Source organism: Argopecten irradians, chromosome 3 (assembly GCF_041381155.1).
Source record: "Argopecten irradians isolate NY chromosome 3, Ai_NY, whole genome shotgun sequence".
Lineage (NCBI taxonomy): Eukaryota > Metazoa > Mollusca > Bivalvia > Pectinida > Pectinidae > Argopecten > Argopecten irradians.
Window position 1 is genome coordinate 18,359,040 of NC_091136.1, and position 22,653 is coordinate 18,381,692.

The 22,653-nt window shown below is 34.6% G+C and overlaps 1 protein-coding gene across 1 annotated transcript; it reads left to right on the plus strand.

Annotated features, from left to right (window-relative positions):
• The first annotated feature begins 288 nt into the window (after positions 1-288).
• On the plus strand, positions 289-21,519 carry LOC138317721 (fibrocystin-L-like). Its single transcript, XM_069259579.1, has 23 exons — positions 289-419; positions 650-729; positions 2,493-2,622; positions 2,763-3,131; positions 3,483-4,972; positions 5,660-5,819; positions 6,492-6,728; positions 7,633-7,911; positions 8,353-8,601; positions 9,386-9,544; positions 9,803-9,997; positions 10,446-11,081; positions 11,893-12,055; positions 12,376-12,608; positions 12,805-13,050; positions 13,223-13,753; positions 13,978-14,270; positions 14,875-15,243; positions 15,527-15,929; positions 16,251-16,390; positions 16,664-16,697; positions 18,777-19,028; positions 19,675-21,519. Exons 1-23 carry the CDS (start codon positions 374-376, stop codon positions 19,953-19,955), a joined length of 6,975 nt encoding a protein of 2,324 aa, XP_069115680.1. The 5' UTR covers positions 289-373; the 3' UTR covers positions 19,956-21,519.
• Positions 21,520-22,653: the final 1,134 nt, after the last annotated feature.

Here is a 22,653-nt window from a genome sequence, read left to right on the forward strand (position 1 = left end):
TACACCAATAAAGTGAATGGATATCGGTTTCAGTCTCCTAAAAAACACACTGATGTTCAATTATTTTTTAGTAAAAAAAGGTACTAAGTTAATAGTGAATGTAGCATGCATCTCTTTGATAAAATCCCTATGTCTTTTAAACAATTTTATTTTCAAATAAGATATGGCTAAATATTTTCTAACAAATTGACGTGACATTTCATAAAATATACTTACTAAAAATACATATAATTATAACTCTGTATTATACTTCTAGGATAATGCCAAATTTCATTTTGTTGACGTGTGGTCGTCCGTTTATACCTGGGGAGGGAAAGAGTTGGGCCTCCCGACGGCCGGAGACATCGTGGTCATCCAAAGTGGACAAACCATCATGTTCGATACAGACACACCTATACTCAAAATGCTGCTGATACAAGGTAATAATATAACTTGATCGACAAATTCTTAGCGGAAAAAATAAAATAATGTACTACATTGTACTAGTATTGTCATGATCATTCATCATTACATGTACGTTAGATGTTTAGTTCATAAAAAGTAGAAAAAATAATTATTCTTAATGATAAAGATGGTAAGATAAGATTTTGTTTTATTTCTTCTTATCATACGAACAAAACATCACAGTCATCGTTGTTGTGTAATACAGGCGGAGAACTCGTTTTTGATGAAAAGGATGTGGAACTGAAAGCTGAAAACATACTGATTACAGACGGTGGACACCTGCAGGTATGAATCATTCAATACGGAACCCAATAGAACAATCACAATTATTATAGTTTCCTTATCATATTTCTGGTAGTATTTGACGTTATCTTTCCACAAATTCCTAATCAAAACTAATATAATGCAGTCGTAGAACATAAATTAGAAAAATCGCTCGAGTTTACTTTCAATAAAATTGATGATAACAGAATAAAAGTGTTTAAATGGAAGCTTATCAATAGAATTTTGGTCAATAACTCACTCCTTTGCAAATGGAAAATAAAAAACAATCCGCTATGTATTCTTTGTGGGATTGAGGAAATTATGAACACTTTTTTGTAAGATGTAAATATATAAACTCATTCATTTTTCGCATCAATGAATTGTTTCGAACACTAGGATACTGTAAAAATATGATCACATTAGAAAATATAGTACTGGGCTATAAAATAGACTATGAGAAATATGAAAATATAAATTTCATACTCGCATACATTTCTTTTTTTATTTATAAGGCATATTACACAAGTGATTGTAAGCAAAAAATGTAAATATTGAACAGCTACTCAGACAAGAAGTACACTTTGTCTGCAGAACTCAAAAACTTAAAAAATTACCTCTTTCAAATGTAATGAAATCAGTATGTGTTTTTCTGGGTATTAATCCAACCTCTGACATCTTATAAGGTGCATGCTCATGACAAATAAATCCAAAACTTGAAAATCCATAACACTGTCACCTTAATAGAAATAATCCTATCCACTTCACCCTAAACAGCAAACCTAAAAAAAAAAATAATAATAACAATAAACCGAATTACACAGACATATGTAAAGAATATGTTATTTTGTCATATCATAATCTTTATCAATATAAGTCAACAAATGGAATATCCGAATATGTGTTTTAAAAATTCAGAAATAACAGTTACAGTATTGTAATTGTTTAATAACACGTAATAAAAAAAAAAGAAAAATACTCACCATATAAATAAAAAACAAGCCGAAACCCATATTTGAATCCTCTCAAGACAAACATGTGCTCCGAAATACGTCTAACTTTGCCACGAGGTACCACATACACTACACGTGGAGCTTACAGGATGTTGTTTTAGTCACTTAGTCTCATTCAGTCAGACTCTTGATGATAGAGACGTTCTGATTGTGAGTTCTCTCCCCTCTAAAGATCCTTACGTCAAAACAAGTATACGAGTTATTTCCCTTGTTTTATTTGACGAAATCATGACATTAACTTGTACTAATATTATCTGTCTTTATTTTCAACTGTTATTAATTAAAGAGATTATATTCATAATTAATATAATATATTTATTATAAAGAATAAACATATGTATGAATGATTTGAATGTCAGTATGAGAGAATCAAATTTGCTGAAGTAATGTATTTATTTGTAAAATACTATACGTAATATGCATTTCTTGAATAAAAAAAAAAAAAAGATGTAAAAAAAAAAAAAAAAAATACAGTCGTACATCGTGTTTTCTGTATAAGACGAAGGATCCTGTTACATACATGTCAGCTTTCCATCACTATATTTTTGTTTGAGATTGTGGTTGGGACCAGATACTAACAATTGGGTTTTGATGGAGAAAGGAACAATCATCATCTGAAGGTTCCATGTTTTATTCTCCATTTTATACTTTAAGTATTATCTAAAACGTTATAAATCAAATTTCGTTACTTTTCTCTACTTATGCATGCATCTTTCATATATAAATATTTTACAAAAAGACGATTACTTCTTGTCGCCCATGCATGTTATATAGGTTGGTACTGATGATGAACCATTCCAACACAAGGCCATACTAACCTTATATGGTCACCATCGCTCTAAGGAGTTACCCATATATGGGACGAAGTCACTAGCGGTTCGTGAGGGGACGCTGGATCTGCACGGTAATACGCTAAATGATGAAATGAAAATGTGAAAAATATAGTGATAAAATAAAATAATGTTACCTATCATTAAATGATAATGAATTGTTCCCATTTATATGTGTAATTGGTTATTTATTTGAATAAGCATGCATTTACAGGTATGCACAAAAACATTACCTGGACAAGGTTGGCAAGCTCCGTTAACAGTGGTGACATAAATATTACACTTCAACATGAAGTCTCGTGGCGACCAGGTGATCAGATCGTGATATCAACGACAGGGGGAGCTAACTCTCAGTCTGAGAGCGAGTTTAAAACCATAGCATCAATTGATGCAGATAATAAAACAATCATACTGACAAGTCCGTTGTCCCACTCACATCTTGGATTTACGACTGATGTCGCTGGAAGAGAAGTTGATTTTAGTGCGGAGGTTGGCTTGTTAACTCATAACGTGGTGATACGAGGGCACAGTGATCCTCAGTGGGAGAAAAAGATTGAAGCATGTCCAGATGGTTTTGATCCAGGTACGTTGATACGCAATATTGCATTTCCAAGATTGGTCTTGTTTAGTAACCAGTTACTTATTTGATATGTTACCACTGACACACAAGTTGACATTTTATAACTGTTATAAATTGCTGTAAGTTTTAAGCATTTAGACGTATTCGAAACTTATATGTCAAAATTTTCTGAATAGAATCTGAACATCAACTTTTGATCATGTTCACCAGCGAAAACCAACTACAAATATTCTGCTTGTCATGCAAGTTCGTTAGTCATGTATATATTAATCAGTCTTGGATAATTCGGTAAACGTAATTATTATCATAACACATTAGTTTTCAGTGCTTGCTTATTATTATTATTAATTACAGGTTACCATGCTGTCCAGACATGCACTCAAGGTAGATATGGAGAGGAAATGGGCAGTGACAAATTCGGGGCTCAAGTAGTTATTCACACAACAGATCCAACAAAACAACTGACCACGAGTCGTATCGAGTTTGTGGAGTTCACCCATGTCGGCCAAGCTTTCCGACTGTCTCGTCATCCGATCAACTTCCATGTGACAGGCGACATGTCCAGATCGTATGTCCGTGGATGTGGAATACATCACACCTTTAATCGTGCCATCAATATCAGGGATACTTATAACCTTATTGTGGAGCGGAATGTTATCTACGATGTTAATGGCGCTGCGATATATCTAGAAGATGGAACAGAGACAGGGAACGTATTCCAATACAACCTTGGCGTTTTTGTGAAAGGAAGTTCACAACTTTTGAACGACGATATATCGCCAGCGACGTTTTGGATCACAAATCCAAATAATACCTTCCGCCATAACTCAGCAGTTGGTGGGACACATTTTGGATACTGGATCAGACTTGAAAACGATGTACAATCTGTCGTAACCGGAAGACACCGACCGAGGTATACCCCTCTTGCCGAATTCAACAATAACACCGCACATTCCTTAGGCTGGCACGGTGTGTGGATCTATCCAACATATACCCCGCGTATTATCTATTCATACAATTCCTTCTCTTCTAGTCCACGACCAGCATTTTTTGATCTTATGAATGTATGGAATTGCCGTAAGGGTGTTGAAGTTGAAAACATGGGAGCTGTCCAGATTCGAGGTCTGGTCGCTGTAAATAACATTGAAGCTGGCTATGAAGGTAAAATGATTACAGAAGGAAATCAGTATACTGATGATAGTCCCTTCATTGAGGATTCAGTAATTGCTGGTTACCTGCCGGGCATTCCATCACAGGGGTGTACCATGGGAGGAGTTATATCCCCTTATAAGTTTGGATTCACAATCCGTAATGTCACCTTTGTTAACTTTAATCAAACTAACTGTTTCGCACTGAGGATTACGAGGATTCCAGATCGCTGTAGCTCTAATTGTGGTGGATTTATGTACATAACCTCTAACCTGACATTTACCAACGCTGATAACCGTGTGAACAATGACTGGATCTGGGAATCGGTATTTGAGGATATGGACGGATCACTGTGTGGATCTGCCAACTGTAAGGTGGTGCCGTGTACTGGAACGTTGCCATCCAACTGTACCTCCTTCTCTAACTCCTCAAGCATTCCGTTATGTTATTGTCCAAAACATATCAAACTGCTTCGATTTGCTTTCCGGTTGTACCGGTATGACAGTTATATATATGGTTCTATCGGCTTAAACAACCAATACGGATCAACGCGACATGACTACCGTAGCAGGGCCATAGATCTGTCAAACGGTTGGATGACGAATTTAATGAACAGTGAATCATACGTATGGGAACCTAGCATAGATAGAGAAGCGACCAACGTCAGTTACATCGGTTACGTCTACAGAATGCAGGTAAATAAGTTCCTCGTGTAATATTTGTATAATGAATTGGAAACAGGATGTAAAAATATAATATATATATATATATATACGATGGATCCACGACTTCGGTGATAGTGTGGCAAGAAGGTTTATTGACTCGAAGATGTGATATTTACCGAGGGCTTGTAAGAGGGAAATATCACATCTAAGGGTAAATTATCCTTCATATCATACGTCAGCATGGATTAAAAAAATCTGTATTATACCAAAACTTCGCGATTCGCTATTTTGGGGGTAAATATTACTTAAACCCGCGATGATTAAAATTGTTTTATGCTTCGTCCGTCATTGTTGTTCTATTGGAAGGGGAGAAGACTCCATGTGCAAAATGCACAGTCACCATGCACACGGGGGCACGCACCCAAGCGAATTATTTCCCCCCGAGGGATTTGCGACGTTTAATTTCCCTGTCATGTGATTAATCAAATAATCACAGATACTGTTATAAACATGTTTTTAATATCATATACAGGATTATTAGGTATTTTCGTTTTTTCCCCATGATATATATTTAGACTTTTCTCCTCCAAATGATAGTTCTATAAACCAAATGTTGTGGTAATTATTGTTCATTTACGTACATTTATTAGAGCTTATACCGGTACTGGCCAATTATAATTGAGCATAAACAATCATTTTACTTTCTGTTTACAACAGTACGGCGACTATGTCATTTTTAGCCAAGAGTTAACGGGAGAACCGGACACGGTTTCTACATATGGACAAAACATCCTTGCAAATGAAACTTTAGATCCAGAAATACATTTTCATGGCGATTGGCAGTTCGACACAACAACTAATCTTTTCACCTATTTAAGTAAGTTGCTTTGTTTGTTTTACACGGTATCCATAGCAGTGTTTATAATTAAGATGATGTACTCAATCAAGTTGATTTGAATTGTTAACATCATAACTAACTATGTATCATAAAACAATGATTAACTGGTTACTTTTTAAACTTAGTGACATCAATTTTTAACAACGATGTTATTTAAGGGCAGTTTTCAGTGTGCTTGCTGCAATTTGTTGCGGTTGTGAAATATGTCACTTTAATGGTTCCATGTAAATTGATTGTAAAGGTTAAAAGGTTTTGACATTTCATATCCATTTGCTAAATCACTGAAATATTATTACAAGACAAGCCGCGATGGCCGAGTGGTTGAAATGACCCAACATATTACCACAAGCCCTCAACCTCTGGGTCGCAAGTTCGAATCCCATGTGGGGCAGTTGCCAGGTACTGACTAGCACTAGCTTGGAGCAGTTACAATAACGGCGTGTCTCGGAAAGGGAACAGAACTCTATGCCTTCAACATTGAGTCATAGCTCTACTCAAAGCCAGTACCAGTGATCCAGTGTAAATATAGACATTAGGAAGAAGTATTATAAGCTAAGATTCGAATAAAAAAAAGAGATGTATTAAAATACAACATCAAATAACAAATGTTTGAATATCTACAAAATTGAATAAGCTTCCGTATGCTTTCAGTATCCTACAGAATACGAAGGTACTCACCTGATTACGATAACGGTTTACAGGATAGATATGTTAGTTTAGGAATAACAAAGTGTTATTTCAAGGGATGTATCACTCCAACGACTCCGAAACCAACTACTGTCCCGACAACTCCAACTCCTACCACTCCCTGTGTCTACTGGTCCTCACCTACGTCATGGTCGACCAACACACTTCCGGTAGATGGTGAAGACGTCACGATCTCGAAAGGTATCATTTTAATGATTATAGAATTAACGAAATGACGTGAAGTTTTCAGAGAGGTGCTATATTTGTTATCTTTCCATATATGTAGTCTATCTATAATTGAATAAGAGTTTACACAAAATAATGTCTTCTTGTACTTGTAACTATGTACAATGTAATAATTGCTATAATTCTTGGAGGTATTATATCTCAATATACACGTTGAACGTTAGTTCAGCCCAATACATTCCAAATTAAATTAGATATTCTATTTTTGGCTTTTCGTGGTGCTCACATCTTTAAATGTCAATACGAAAATAAGTTGAGATAGTTTAGATACTTACTCTTAATTGTTGATATATTATTATGGTAATTAATCCAGATGCCCCAGTGTTTCAAGTATATTCAATCATAAGTGTTCACTAATGTCATATTTGTCAACTGGAATCCTTGATCATGTAAGTATATATATTTGATAGTACTTTCTTGATTGACGAATACATAATACAATAATCCAAGTTATTCCATTGGACCTCTTGCTACGTAGGTATGTATGTCAGAAAATAGTATTTTATGACGTTCGAGTGTGTTTGGTTATGTGACTTATCACATGCCTTAAGGTTGTCAATATATATGTGCAAACGTTAAATCTATGTTCAAAACTTTTTTATTTACTCTCCTTTTTTAAGTTGAAAGCCGGATAAGTGTTATTTAATTATTTAACAAAATCTCCGTAGCCATACATTCGTCATTTTTTTTATTTATTCATGTGATGTCTCTCTTATATTCGAATAGTGAAGATATTGAAATCAACATTAAAATATGTCATTGATAATGGTGTTATTAAATGCCACTTGAAATCGGAGGAAAAAAAGAACAATTGCAAGAACATTTCTGTTCTGAATATAAAACGTATTTACTTTTTTAGGTGTGTGCATGATCGCCGACACGACGATACCGAAGCTTAATAAACTAGTTATCTACGGAGAGCTGAAGTTTGATCACGGTCCTGTGAATGGTTCCTATCGAAATTTCACTCTGAACGTGACGGATATTATAATTATTGGAGGTGATCTCCGTATTGGGTCGCCGAATGATACATTCAAGGGTGACATGGATATCATACTTCGGGGTCGACGATCGACCGATCATGAATCTGAAGAACATCTCCCCAACACGGATATACCAATTAATGCAAAGTCAATAGGTAACCTTTTCATGATATAACATACCGCGACGTAATGCTATACATATTTCAATCAAGTTTCTATACATGTATATTATTTACGCCATCAAGTTTCTATATATTAAAGCGGCACATGGTTGGAATTATTTCCTTGTCCCATATTTACCATTTGAAGTAATTCGCATCCAACAGACTTAAGTTTAATTGGATCCCGTGTCATCTGGAAAATCCTGTTGATATTACTTCTTTCACCCTTATATAGTAAAGTGTAAATAATATATAGAAACTTGATTGAAATATGAATGTGTTACTATGAATAGCATTACGTTGTGATGTGAACATGAGACTTGAATTTGTTTCATATTTTTCAAGTTTTTTTTTACATTTTTAAAATGGATTAGTTCCGTCGTTTTTCTGATCATGTTTTATGTGTATACCCCGAATACGATATTTTACTTCTAGCTGTGTATGGAGGGCTAGAAATCCACGGTAAAGATGTTGGCGTTCCGTGGACGAGACTCCACACGACAGTGAACCCCGGGGATACTACCATCACGTTAGCTGATAACGTAACATGGGAAGCTGGGGACGAAATAGTCATCGCTCCGACGAGTTACGATATCTGGGAGACAGAGACATTTCGAATCACTGAGGTGTCAGATGACGGAGTGACTCTATCACTCAACGCGTCTCTACGATTCAGGCATATAGGTACGTGTGTCTGTATTATTGTGTAAGTTTTGTATCACTTAGATGTTGACACAAGGATAATAAGTATTAGATCTTTTATCACAAATGACCTCTGGTTGATTTTCGTTAAGTAAGTTTCGTAATGTGTATCTGATATATGAGTATGGTATTCTGTCACAATTGTACCATTGTAGTTTTACGATTGAATATCTGGTAATATTAGGTCAACATGCTTCGTTAGGCATTTTAATATTTAACATGAAAACGAAATGTTTACACAAGCCAAAGCGGCAACATTGTATCACTTTAACAGAAATGTTAGCTCCATTGTAACAGTTGCTACAACACACTAAGATTACGTATGATTTAATTCGAAGAATAGTTCTCACTAGTAATTTATTCCATAATTTGCAGATGATCGCACAAATTAATTGAAGAGATGATGAATAATGATATAATGAAGTAGCATTTTGAATTAGAAGAATGTAGGTCAAATGTAAATGTTGGGCTAGAACTATATTGTGCAACGCAAAATGACTTGCAGTGTAGATATTTTCATTCGCAGAGCAAATCTGCTCTGCGTTGTATCATGTACGACTTCAATGTATTATTAATATGTTTTCTAAATTAAAATCCTCTGTCACGTCGAAAGACCGTTGGTGCAAAGTTTCACACGGTCACTGAAAGATAACATTAATTAAAAAAATAAGTATACGTCATAAATATGAAAATAGAATGAACATTAATTTTGACGATAAAATGTTCTTAATAAATATATTATGTTATTTTGCTACTTTACTTGAAGCTTACAACGAAACAATCAATGGCCGAACTGTTAACATGGCGGCAGAAGTTGGCCTTCTGACAAGAAATATCCGAGTGTTTGGAGAAGATGCCCAGACATTTTACACAGAAGGACGTATTATTGTGGGAGTTACTATGGTGAACAATGACTTCTTTAAAGGTGACTTAATTAATATGTATATCATAAAATCAAAAATGTATTACGAAATTTATTTTCAATCATTTTATAAAGGTACATTAGCTTTCAAATTTGAAAAAGCTTGTAAATGTGAAAACTATGCAAAATCATATGGAAATATATGTAATGAATAGTAAATTAAAACTTAATGATTTTCAAAACGCATTCGTATTATTTAGATAATATCTATTGAACATTAATTACTGATATATATATGCACTTTTACAAAATCAATTTCAGGTAACGCTCGCTTCAGTAATGTCGAGTTTGTACACAGTGGACTGACATATACGAATGCAGAGAGAGCAACCGAGCAAAAACCGTCAGCTGTAGCAAAGTGTGCCTTCCACCACGTGTTGTCACAAGCGATCGGGGTATATGGGACTACAGGTGTGGTACTGAACGATAATGTCATCCATCAATCTGTATCATCAGGTACGTTTCATTGTATCAAAATGGAGAGTGCTGGCTCTTTTGGCATCTGTAGTTGTTCAGTTCACCAAGGTAAATTAATGAGAAACACAATCGGGGAGATGACGGGGCCGTACCTGGCGGTACGTGTGTTATTATATATATCGTCTGAAGAACAAGACAATATGAAGAAGAAAAGAAAACTGTTTTATTCGCTACTTACTAATGTTAATTAATAATTATTAAAAGATTATACATCAATGTTGACTGAATTTCACAACCACATGCGCAAACTATCTTTCCCACCATATTACACAATGAATTGAAAGAGATAGACTCATTCGAAGAAAACACATTTTCTACTAACGAAGAGGGTTGGGCACGACATAGGACAATAGTCTCTGCATTGTTTTTGACTAGTAAGACACCAACATGAATATGAGTGATTATTTGAGATTTAATTACATTTCAGCTATTGAAACCGATTCTCGGACAACAACTATTGCTGGTAATTTCGTCGTCCTGGTCACTGCTGGCAACGTGTACAATCCTGCAGCCGTTAGTGCCGTGCAGTCCAGAGACCTAGTACTTGTCGATAATACGGTATCCGGAGCCTATAGAGTAGCCTTCAGCCTTCCTATCGCAGGATGTGGTCTTACGTCAACTTCATCAGGAAATGAAGCACACAGTTCTGCAGTAGGGTTGGATGTGTCGTCCGGGTTCTATAGTTATGATACTTGTAGCGAAATATCAAACTTCTTCATTTGGAAATGTAGTAATATCGGAATATATTACAACAGTCAACTATCACTAGATTTACATGGGGTTATTTTGGCAGAAAATATCCTTTCGATATACGCTCAAGTTACTGGACCTAACCCTGTCGATCATTTATACTCGCCAAAGTTCTGTACGATCAGGGACAGCTTGATCATTGGAAGGACACCTTCATACAACTGTACAACAGATAATGTGAAACATCCTGGAGCACAGCATCAAGTTGGGATGACCTTCGCTTCATTCATGCAATATGGAAGTGGAGATTCCCTTCACGGGCAGACTGCGTTGAATTCCTACCCAGCCATCATGGGTGTAACTCAAGTCCAGGGTACGTACAGTAATCATTTATTGCCTACATAAGGCACATTCATTTTACTGATAATTTGATTATCTAACTAAAGATGCTCCACCGCCGACAGAGCATAAATCATATTCATCATTTGAAAAATAATTGGTGTTAAATCGTGTATATATATATGTCTAATTAACACAAAAAATAATATAAACAATATGTTTTGCCTTCGATGCATGCGCAATCAGTACTTCATTCCATATAGGATATAGTGCCACGGAATTTTTTCGGGATGCAATTAATTATTTTTCATATTTTTAACTTGACGTAAAATTAGAAGCTTAAACTGTTCAATGGTGGTAAAGGTGTAAATTAAGTAACTTTTGTAACTGAAGAAAAATACTAAATCGTCTGCTCCTGTTTTTGATAGTGAAAAAATACCGTTTGTCAGCGGTGGAGCATCTTTAATAAATACAGACTTAAAGATGCTACACAGCTGACGAATAAAAAAACCGAATTGAATAACTTCAGAAACAAAAGTTACTTACTTTACACTATACCATCGAAGTTTGAGGTTCCTACATGTTTTTCTGTCAATTTGAATTATTTTTACAGCTTGATTTTCAACATAAAGGTTTTCAATAGATTACTGAAGAAGAAGAAATAACATGTCAAAATATTCTCCCAGTTACGGCACATCTAACTTAGATGTACATTTAGACACCAATTATTGTTCAAGTGATGAGTATAATTTATGTCCTGTCGATGGTCTTTTTGTTTGGTATCTTTTCATTGTAAAAAGGATATTTTTTAATTTTGATTATGTCTGTTTTTCCTTTATATACAGATGTAACGTTTGCTCATTTTAAAACTGTCTGTGGTACTAAGGATGTGATGATAACGACAAACAAATGGAACGATGACGGCCAGCATCCTGTGGAAACCATTAGAATTACCAAATATAACTCGGACAACGATTCGTATTTCTTTATACATCGACCAAACATAGAGTGTGTATTTATAGCACTAATACATTTACTTTGACATTCTTCCTTTTTTGTCTTAGAATACGTATACAATAACCCAAACAGAAATACATGATTTATATAATAGATCAGTTTGATAAATGAGTTAAATTGAATTCGTCATGATACTTTGATATGACTTTGTATGTATATTGATTTGCGAAATAAAGCAGTATTATCATTATTTTTCAAACCTTCTTACGTCCTTCCATGAAGTTATTAAAAGTTCATCATTTTAATATGTAAACATGAATATTTCATAAATATTAAATAATGAATTTTGTTTTGGGCTTTATCTACATTAGAAAGGTGAACCCGAGTGCCTGTGTTGACATGGACTGTGATGGACTGAAGAAAGCGCTGATCAAAGACAAAGACGGTTCCTTCCTAGGAACGAGAGGTGCTGTCCTGTCTCAGTCAGAGTGGGAGTGGAATGGGGATCCAAGAAGGGGTCTAGGGGACTACAGGATACCCCGGGAGCTACTGACTACTGTAACTGGTGAACGTATCAATGTTAGTACCATCGCACCGTATAAAGGTACGTAGTTAACTCATAGCACATGTAGAAATAAAATGGCGGGTAAAATTATTAAAAGAGAAACAGCGTTCATTAATAACTAAAAATAAAAAATAATAGTTTATTGAAAATTTTGGAAAGAAGTTCCTTTCCAATTGCAATCTGTTTTCTATTGAGTTTAAATCTTTCAACAATTCACGTTTTATTTCCGCAAAAGGTATAATCCGGAATGATGAGTGTCATTTCCGGTCAGCCTGGCAGGCCTACGAGTGTCACGACCTTGACTACGAGATGCTGATAATAGAGAGTTTGGATGCGGACACAGAAACCCGGCGTCTGTCCCCTGTCGCTATTTTAGGTGATGGCTATCTTGACCTCATTAATGGACCCCAGGATCATTCCGGGTGTAGTCAAGGTCACTGCCGAAAACGTTTATCAACATTTATGGCAATAGTAGCGACAGGTGTGTTACAAATATTCAGCTAGACGATTTTGTTAAACATTTATTCACATTTATTTACAAGATACTTTGATAGATGATAGATTGATGAATAAAGTGCACTAGGAACGTTTATAATATACTCATGATTATGTTCTTATGTTCTTAATTTTGATTATATGTAATGTTTTTACAGGAAAAACCTACTCTATATACTTCTCGACAACAAGCCCACAGATATTACGACTATTCCTGTTGAACTCTGATGTCAGTCAAAGGATTATTTTAGGTATATGGTACTCCCAGTCCAACCGTCGAGATGTGTATATCGGGGAGGATCTTGTTTTAGCAAAGAATTCCAGAATAGTGAATGGAAAATACATAGTCGACCCACCAACATTTCCTGGAGAATTTAATCCTAAACTTAATGATAGCATAGGAGCTAATTTCTTCGACCGCGACACTAATACTTTGTATGTGTTAGTAAGAGGAAACAGTCCGGTTAAGATCGTAACAAATCCATCATTAATTGTATCATTTCAAATACCTGCCTTGACCCCAGAGGAATTTTACGGCGAGGCGTTGGTACATAACCTTGCCTTGTTTTTTGATGTGCCACCTGAGAAAGTCAGAATAGTTAATGTCGTCAGGGAAGCTGGAAGGAAGAGACGGGACACTGAGGGTAGTATCGAAGTTGTTGCTGAAGTAGGCGACGAACCGACTGCAGGTAAGGATTCAATTTTAAGCCAACACAACATTATATTCCCGCGAAGTTCTCGAATCAATTAAATGCATGCATTTCTTTTCGTCGTCAGCAAATATGTTCCTAAAAACTCTTTTTAAGCCAAAGTATCAGAAGTGGGATTGCATGAAAAATGGGTGTCATGGTAACCTTTTTAGAGTATGTTGTTATATGAATTATATCATGTCCATTTCATTTGTATTTTTAAGGTGTTAATACCACAAATAATGAAACACTGACAACAGATGAACTGCTAGACAAGTCAGCAATGTTTATAAATACCATTCAGTCCGGCGGTGATATAAGTAAAGCCTTGAATGTGACTATAACTAGGATAGCTGTGTCTGAACCGCCTGTGGACCCTGAGCTGGAGTCACCCCGAGCTGATACGTCCGGCGAGATCACTGTACCAAAGACTTTGAATATATCTGTACACCTGAATTCGTCGTATGAAACTGCACAATTCCCTATACAGCCCTGCTTACGTGTCTTTGATGTAGAGGTAGTCTAATTAGTCCTTTACAATCATAGTTAAATATATCGTAATATGCGATAATTTTATTCAAATTCAAAGTAATATGTTGAGGTAGAATGCACAGTTAATTATCGTTAAGGATTTCCTTTGCAGAAAAGTCAATACTTTTCCTATGACTAACATTTCATGCAGAGTTTTTAAATGGGAGTTGAAAATGGAATAAAAAAAATTAATGCGCATGATGTTGAGTTATTCGGAATCAAAGACAGCTATTTGACGCAATACCAGTGTGTGTAATAATACAACTGAAACAATATTGTCTAAACTGGTAATCTGAATGTTTGCATAATTGACGAAACTTGACACATAGTAATTTCTTTATTTGTGTTCGGAAAAGAAACATATGTTACTCTAAATTATGAAGATGAAAATATCCCGTTCTAAATATCCCGTTCGGCATAAATATTGGTAAGGTCTGCCTGATTTTTCAGAATTTCGTGCTTAAATAAAATTACCACTTTTTTATAAAATTTACAGCTATTTTGTCCTTCGATGCCTTAATAATAGATTGTCGTTTGGCAGCTGCAGATTTTTCTATTTCACGCACATTAATTTTACGTTGTTTTTGTAGGCCAAACCAATGACAAAATTAGGAGGTACAAACGATCGCTGGCGTATCACAGCTTACCTAACATCAGGAGCAAACCAATCTGTCCAGTTACACGGAACCACGACGGTTGAAGTTGTCAGCGGATGGGCTAATTTCACAGATCTGTCGTTATCTCACTATGGAGAGGATTTGAGTATTCAATTTATCAAGACTTATCCGAATAATACGATCAATTTAAATGCTTTATCCGAAACCTTTTCTGTTGGAAGAATCGATCTTGGACTTAACATCATATCCGACGAAGTTATACTAGTCAACAATGAAACAACTGTGATGATTGAACTACTTGACAACGTGACGCAAAATCAGATTCGTGATATTTCATGGAGGGTAGGTTTGTAATGACATTTGAAAAAAAGGTTAATTGACAAGTAACGTCATAACCAATATGATTATTTTCATGTAATTGAATACAGTATGTGTAAATTCGATGTTAAAAAGTGTGAAAATTGCTGGGTTAAACATGTTTTCAGGAATGCTGTCTTGCGCCCCCTTATTTTATTATGCATGTACTTATAATTAAATGATTATGCGGATGTATTTTAGTAAAATCGTTTCCAAAAGGAAATAAAACCATGAGTTTAAAATAAAACTCGTTTAATTGACATTTTAGGGTCACACGTGGACGGCAACGATTGACTTTGATAACAGTTCCTATCATGACGGAAACTTAGCCGAATTAAAAAAACTAACTTTCAACCAATCGACTGGGGCCGTGGTCTTTGATGACTTGATGTTCAATCAGATCGGTGTTTACTTTCTGACGATCCATGTCAAGTCATCACCAGAGGAATATGATCTACACACACAGATTAAAGTCCAAGTACTAAGTGAAGACCAGCTACGTCTACGCAACGACAGCAGCATGGCAACGTCTACAAATATATCACTGATTTTCAACGAAAGCTACGATGATGTTGTTGGCGACAGTCGGGAAGAATTTGGGGCAATGGTGGTCACTACACTTGTCCAGAATCACACCGATATCTACTTAGATCATATATCAGTGAGACGAGGTACGTTTTAATCATGTGTCATTTGGACAATTATTTATTTGACGAACTAAATAGTATATTTTTTTCTTTTGCAATCACTACATTTTCTAAATATCCATTCCCAACAAGCCCGCGTAGACTTTTACAAGTATTATTAATAAAACTACGTTTATTTATACAGTGCATTTATCGAAATGCTTAAGGTATGCGGCACTATGTATCCATATATTTTAATACCACAAAATTCAAATGTATACCCATGCATATTATTTAGATTGTATCATCGAGGGCAACTGATCGGCCGAAATTGATACTCTTCATTTCAATTTGAAAATGTTACAGGTAGCATTGTAGTCGAAGCTCAGATGATTCAACTGTCAAATAATACCAATGCAACGATACTATCAATAGATAATTACATGAAAACTCAAAAGCTCACATTTAAAGGGAGACAACTATCACATCCAAGAGTGGCGGAAGGTGTAAGTACTGTGGGTCTAAAAACAACAGTATACAGATGTATGATAATAAAATCGTCCTTTCATAAATTTTATAGTTAAAAATGGACTTTTTCTTACTGTATTACGTAAAAATAGACAATTGTAAGAATAGATGTTTTAAACATATTAATTTGTTATTCTCTGCTAGTTGTTGTAACTATTAAAAATAATTGATACGTGTACTGTCAGTTTGATAATGACATCAGTTTATGTCTCACTAATTGACATCTCCTTGTTCTTCTGTCGTCTTCTCAGGCCACTACGGATACTACAACACAGATAGACCAAGGTAGGATTATATAACTATTCTCACTCTCATACAAACATAAAGGAATAACTATTCTCACTCTCATACAGACAACAAAGTAACTACTCTCACTTTCTCACAACCATATTAGAATAACTGTTCTCGCTATTATACAGACATAAAGTAATATAATTTCTCACTCTCATACAGACAACAAAATAACTACCCTCACTCTCTTACACACATAACGGAATAACACTTCTCACTCTCTTACACACATAACAAAAAATCTACTCCCACTCTCTTACACACATAATCAAAAGTTAATTCTCATTCTCTTACAGACATTACGAAATAATTACTTATTAAGTAACTTTAAATTATTTTTTCTTTCACTCACATACATATTTTGACGCAAATTCTATCATACGGAAAAAAACTCCCAAGCATTCATTTAAAAGCATATTATAACAAGTAATTTCACTCAAAAATATAACCTCTTTCTATCTCTCTCTTCCTCTCTCACCCTCTCTCAATATCCCTCTCCCTTCCTCTATTTCTCTCTCTTCCCGTTCCCCCCTCCCCCTCTCTCTCTCCTTGACTGCTACGAACATTTCTTCCTCTCTTACAAGGTTAACAGTATATGCTACCATTTTAACATATATATAATATTATATCGATCATTTCATGGTAGAGTTCAAAAACATGGGGATTTCAATCATTTCCTACCAAAAGTACGTTTCACCATAACAAGTATGCTATGGTTGCTTAGATATTAAATAAATGAATTATAAGTAGAATTATGTATTCATATTGGTTGATTTGTTGCTTAACGTCATTATGAAAGTTATAGCCACAAACCGATAGCTTATCCGTATTGCATACATGTATGTTGCCATTTTTACTTTAGATAGAATATGGATATTTTTTTACATATACTTAAAACAGTATGTTGCCATTTTTACTTGAGATAGAATGTGGATGTTTTTTACATATACTTAAAACAGTTATCACTTATCTTTTGCTACATGGTATAAAAAGTATACCGATGTTAATACATGACAGTAACATTTTAGTCTGAACTTTCAGTTTTGTTTATGTCTGTATTGCATATTTTGTACTTGATAGCACACCTCTTTATCTCCCCTTCATGAATAGAGCTTTAATGTGACTTAGGTTAATTTCTTCGTTACCAAACCTCGCCTCAATTAAAATCTGCAGTTGATAAAGGGTAAGTTAATTTCATTCTGGGTCGTTTTTGTATTTTGGGTTAGTAAATATATCATAATTTGTGATATACATCCATTGGCACCTAGCTGATAATTTTGTCGTAATATTATAAACATTATATGTCATTAAAACATGAACGATTTTTTTTTCCTTTTTAACATCTAACAATCATATTGTCCCAATGGTTAGGTCGCCGGAGCCTCTACTCTCCTTTTGTCCGTCATTGTGCGTCGTCCATCGTGCTTCGATTGTCCGTTAATAATTTATATTTTCGATATAATCTCCAAAACTGCTGCAGCAAATTCAATGAAATTTTGTACAAACCTCATATGGCATAAGTCTTATCGATTTTATCCTGAGGATGGAGGTCAAATTTACCGTAGGTTATATAGGGAAAACAGTTTTTGAACAAAATGTGTTCCATTCCCATATGAAATTATTCCAACTTGTTCAGAACTATTTGTCTGAGATACATATTATTTTAAGCATATTATGCAAATTGGTGCATGAATTAATTCACAGATTTAATGGAATCAAATACTCTTCATAGATGTCGATTTCTTTCATTGTTTGACCAAAGGATTATATCTTTTGTAAATTTGGGACCATTTTGGAACTATATAAAATCATATGCTCACACTAGGTCTGTTCAACATCAAGAGCCGTGTGAGTGCAATGGGCCAATATAGCGTCTGGTGACCGAGTTCAAGGCCCATGGACCTTGTCTTGTTGTTGTTGTTTGTTTGTTTTTGTCTTTTCTATGTTTAAATTCAAATTTTAAATTTAAGGGTTTTAGATGGTGCAAAGTATGGTAATAATATGTTAATGATTTTTCATTCAATCACATCGTCTATACCACATCTCGCCTAACGTCCATCGTCCCAACAACAGTTACCAGTACTAGTAGTTCATTGAGCTCTACAATGATATCGTCTTCAACTGCTGAGACAAGCACACCGGCCAAAGCAACAACTACCAATAGTACTTCGAACTCCACAGAAACAACAAAGTCTCCCTCGGATAGCCAGCTTCCGCTATCTTCATTTGTTGCCATAGTGACCACTCTAATGGCTGCTCTGTTCGGGATAATCTTCCTCATAATTATCTGCAAATGCAGGAAGATACGGGAGAAAGACAAGTTGGGTTAGTTGTAATTTTTTGCTTGTTATTGTATTCGTTGAGTTTGATAGCAACAGGTTTACCCTGAGACATATCATAGGCCGTGGTCTGTATGGGGAAGTAATTTGAATGGAAATTTGTTTTCTAATGTGTATATATGGCTTAAATATCTGTCTTTACTCATATGCATATTAAGAAATATTTATTGTAGGGTTATATCTACGACGAAATCGTCGTCATTTAGAAGAGAAAGAATTTATGTATCCGAAATATTTTTAATTATTATACCTCCGCAACGAAGTTAGGAGGTTCTAAACTGCTGTGTCTTGCAGCAATGTTTGCGACCATGACTTTTTTATTTTATTATTTGTTGTCATCAATTAATTTGTATTGCTACTTTGGTTCTCAAATTAACAATTCACAGGTTTCCCTAAAGTGACTAATAGCGTTAATATTGTTCAAAGACGGTCAATTATTATAAAATATGAATATCTCTAATTTGATATATCACATGCCTCTATACTTTTCAACATTTGATCCTCATAGTCCCAGATAAGGGGTGAAAGAATCATAGCGAGGGATGGGATATTAATTAACTATTCAATTTCGGTTCACTTTGACAACTGAAAATCTGAGGACACCAATTTTTATCACTTATTTCTTTTTTTAGAGTATCTAACGAAAACTTCCTCAGCAGACTCTGATGACCTAGCTGGAAGGAAAGTCGAAACGACCCATAACGAGTATTCCTATCTATCCCCGTTTGGAGTGACCAGTGATCTAAAGCCACAACACTGTAAAATCCCGAGAATTCAACCGAATGTAGAGAGGAGGCCATTTGAAATTGAACATCAACTATCACCGTCCTCTCTGGACAGTTACCATTCAACAGGAACCAACGATTGGAGAAGGCATGCTTCATCATCTACCTATGATAAAAACTTCAATTAGTGTCGAAGTGGTGAACAAACAACTTCGATGATGATTGTCAGAGTACCATAAGAAAGACATCTTGATTGATATGCAAAATAAAACATTTAGACTATTTGAATGATTGTTGAGTAACGTCATTATCTGAAGTATTGAAGTGAATAATGTTATTACTAAATAATTATATAAGATATACTTGGAGATAACAATTGTACATACATGTATATTTCATCGACAATTTTGGTACAAATAGGACCAATGCTACTGAATGGTGTATCTTAATCAGAACAAATACTAAGTACATGTAGTGATGTTGAAGGAATTGTTTAAGGTAAACACTGATGTTATCACTACGACAGTATTACGATGACATGTAGTAATGTTGAAACATGTAACAATGTTGAAACATTTATTGATGTTGATGAAACAATATATAACATTGTAATCAGAAAAGAGTGCTATCATTGTATATATAATTAATTCTTATTTGTTTTCATACCAATTCCAGCTCTCTGATTGTTTTTTTGCATATACTATAAAATAAAATACGAGATTGGTGCGAAAATCCGACATAATCATGACGTTACAATAGAGACGTCGACGTTGCTTATTGATTTGGAAAAAAATAATCCATTGGAAAATCAATGGAATCGTACAATTGAACGTATTTTGTGTTATCAAGGAGTCTGAAAAATTAATTAAAGGCATTAATGTAAGTATTTGTTAACTCATCGGGTTTGAAATAAATTGTGTTTTTTTTTTCCTAAGAATCCGCTTAATATATATATTTTAAATACATTGTGGTGATACATGCATTGGCAAATTCGAGCGTTATCTAGTAAATGAGAATAATATGTTTCGGGTTTAATTATCCCCATTTGTCTCGAATAGCACTATCGGCCGATGTTTGATACACTGTACTATGTACAATCAGAAACATATAAACGTAGAAATTAAATATGTATCCATTGCCTGCATGTGCTGCTGGCAGACGAATATCCAATCTATAGTAGTAATTTCACCTTTGCTAACTACTTTTTAAGCATATCAGTGCATGATTTTGGCATAAATATAAGTCGAATTATCATATGATGATTTTGTATGACCAATTATCCGATATATGTATAATATTGTATTTGAAAAAAATTGCCATTTAATTTTTCTAAAATGACATTCAAAACCAGAAGTGTTTTCTCTTTGATTAATCAATAAATCAGAACATTACATTTCTGTTTGTGTTGTGCTTCCACCATCTGAAAAAGTACTAAACTTTCATAACATACTAACGTTAACCCCTTATGTTTAATTGTTTAACTGGAGTATATACGAAATCTAGGTACATACAGAAGTGCTGTCGAATTTACGATTGGTGAAGTTGCAAATCTCAAAATCAAATAATGTAATGATCATATGTTTATTTGCTATGTTTTGTATAATCAGTAAATATTAAGATCACAGACATGATTTACTTTACCAACGTCCGTACCCTTCGTTTACCGATATCGAGATCATCATGGATTTAGTAAAAAAAAATCAGTGCACTATCAATGAACGATAAAAAGATATTCAATAAAATTTGATTACAAAGGAATATATCGTTTTTTTAGTTTCATAATTGGTTCTTGTTGAGTATTGTGGATAAAGAGGGTATGAATATGCCGAAATTGATCGAATTGATGCCTAAATAAACTTAGTTCTACCCTCATGGACATTCCTTAACCTAAGATACGTCTAACCTTCACAATCTCCAATAAACAATCCGAGTGCGAGTTCCTTCGATTAGGTATGGTATATAATGCCGTGAAATTATGAATTAAAGTGGAGCCTATAGGTCTTAAATATTAAGGTTTCTGTTTATGGGTTTATCATTGGAAAAATATTCTAAAAACTTTCATGATTATTTAAGGAATTATTTTTATTGTTTGTTGTTTACTGGTGTGTAAACTGCATTTTTTGTACAGATATTTTAAATGACGCGCGTCATGTTGAAATATCTGTACAAAAAATGCAGTTTACACACCAGTAAACAACAAACAATAAAAATCATTCCTTATATTTACATTTCGATCGACCATTTCATTCAAGTTAAGTGTTCAAATAAATTAAAACTTCCAATGTTATACGATCGTTGGAACAGCCGGTCAATTGATGGAATCCCGGAACAGCTGGCTTCAATTTGGCGGGGAAAAGTTGTCAAATTCAGAGAGTACACAAAATATAGTTCCACATTGACTTATCTTTTTTCATCCATTTACACAATATTTGTTAATTTTTTTATTTGCTGATATATAATTGAAGATTTACATAACATTCATACATGCAATCTATTGAAGATGTTTCATACAGAAACAATAGGCCTAACTGGATGCGCATTCACACTACTTGCGGAAGTCAGTGTTCCGGTGTGTGTATTCTTGCGCGGCAACCACGTGTAAACGATTTCGCAGTTGGTAAGGTTATATAGCAAAGAGAAAACGGAAATGAAAATATATCTTAACAAATCCATAATATAACTTGTCTGTTTTCATAACAAACAAATATCGTAAACTGTATATGGAGTGTATTCCTTATAGCGTGTAATTTGCAAAAACGACTTATCATTGGTCAGGAGCATTCGATTTTTGTTTTAGAACGTTAAAAGGTAATTATGGGCTGGTACAACTAAGAAATCGACAATAAATTGAATCAAAAGTATTGATTTTAGAACTCAATAATCCGA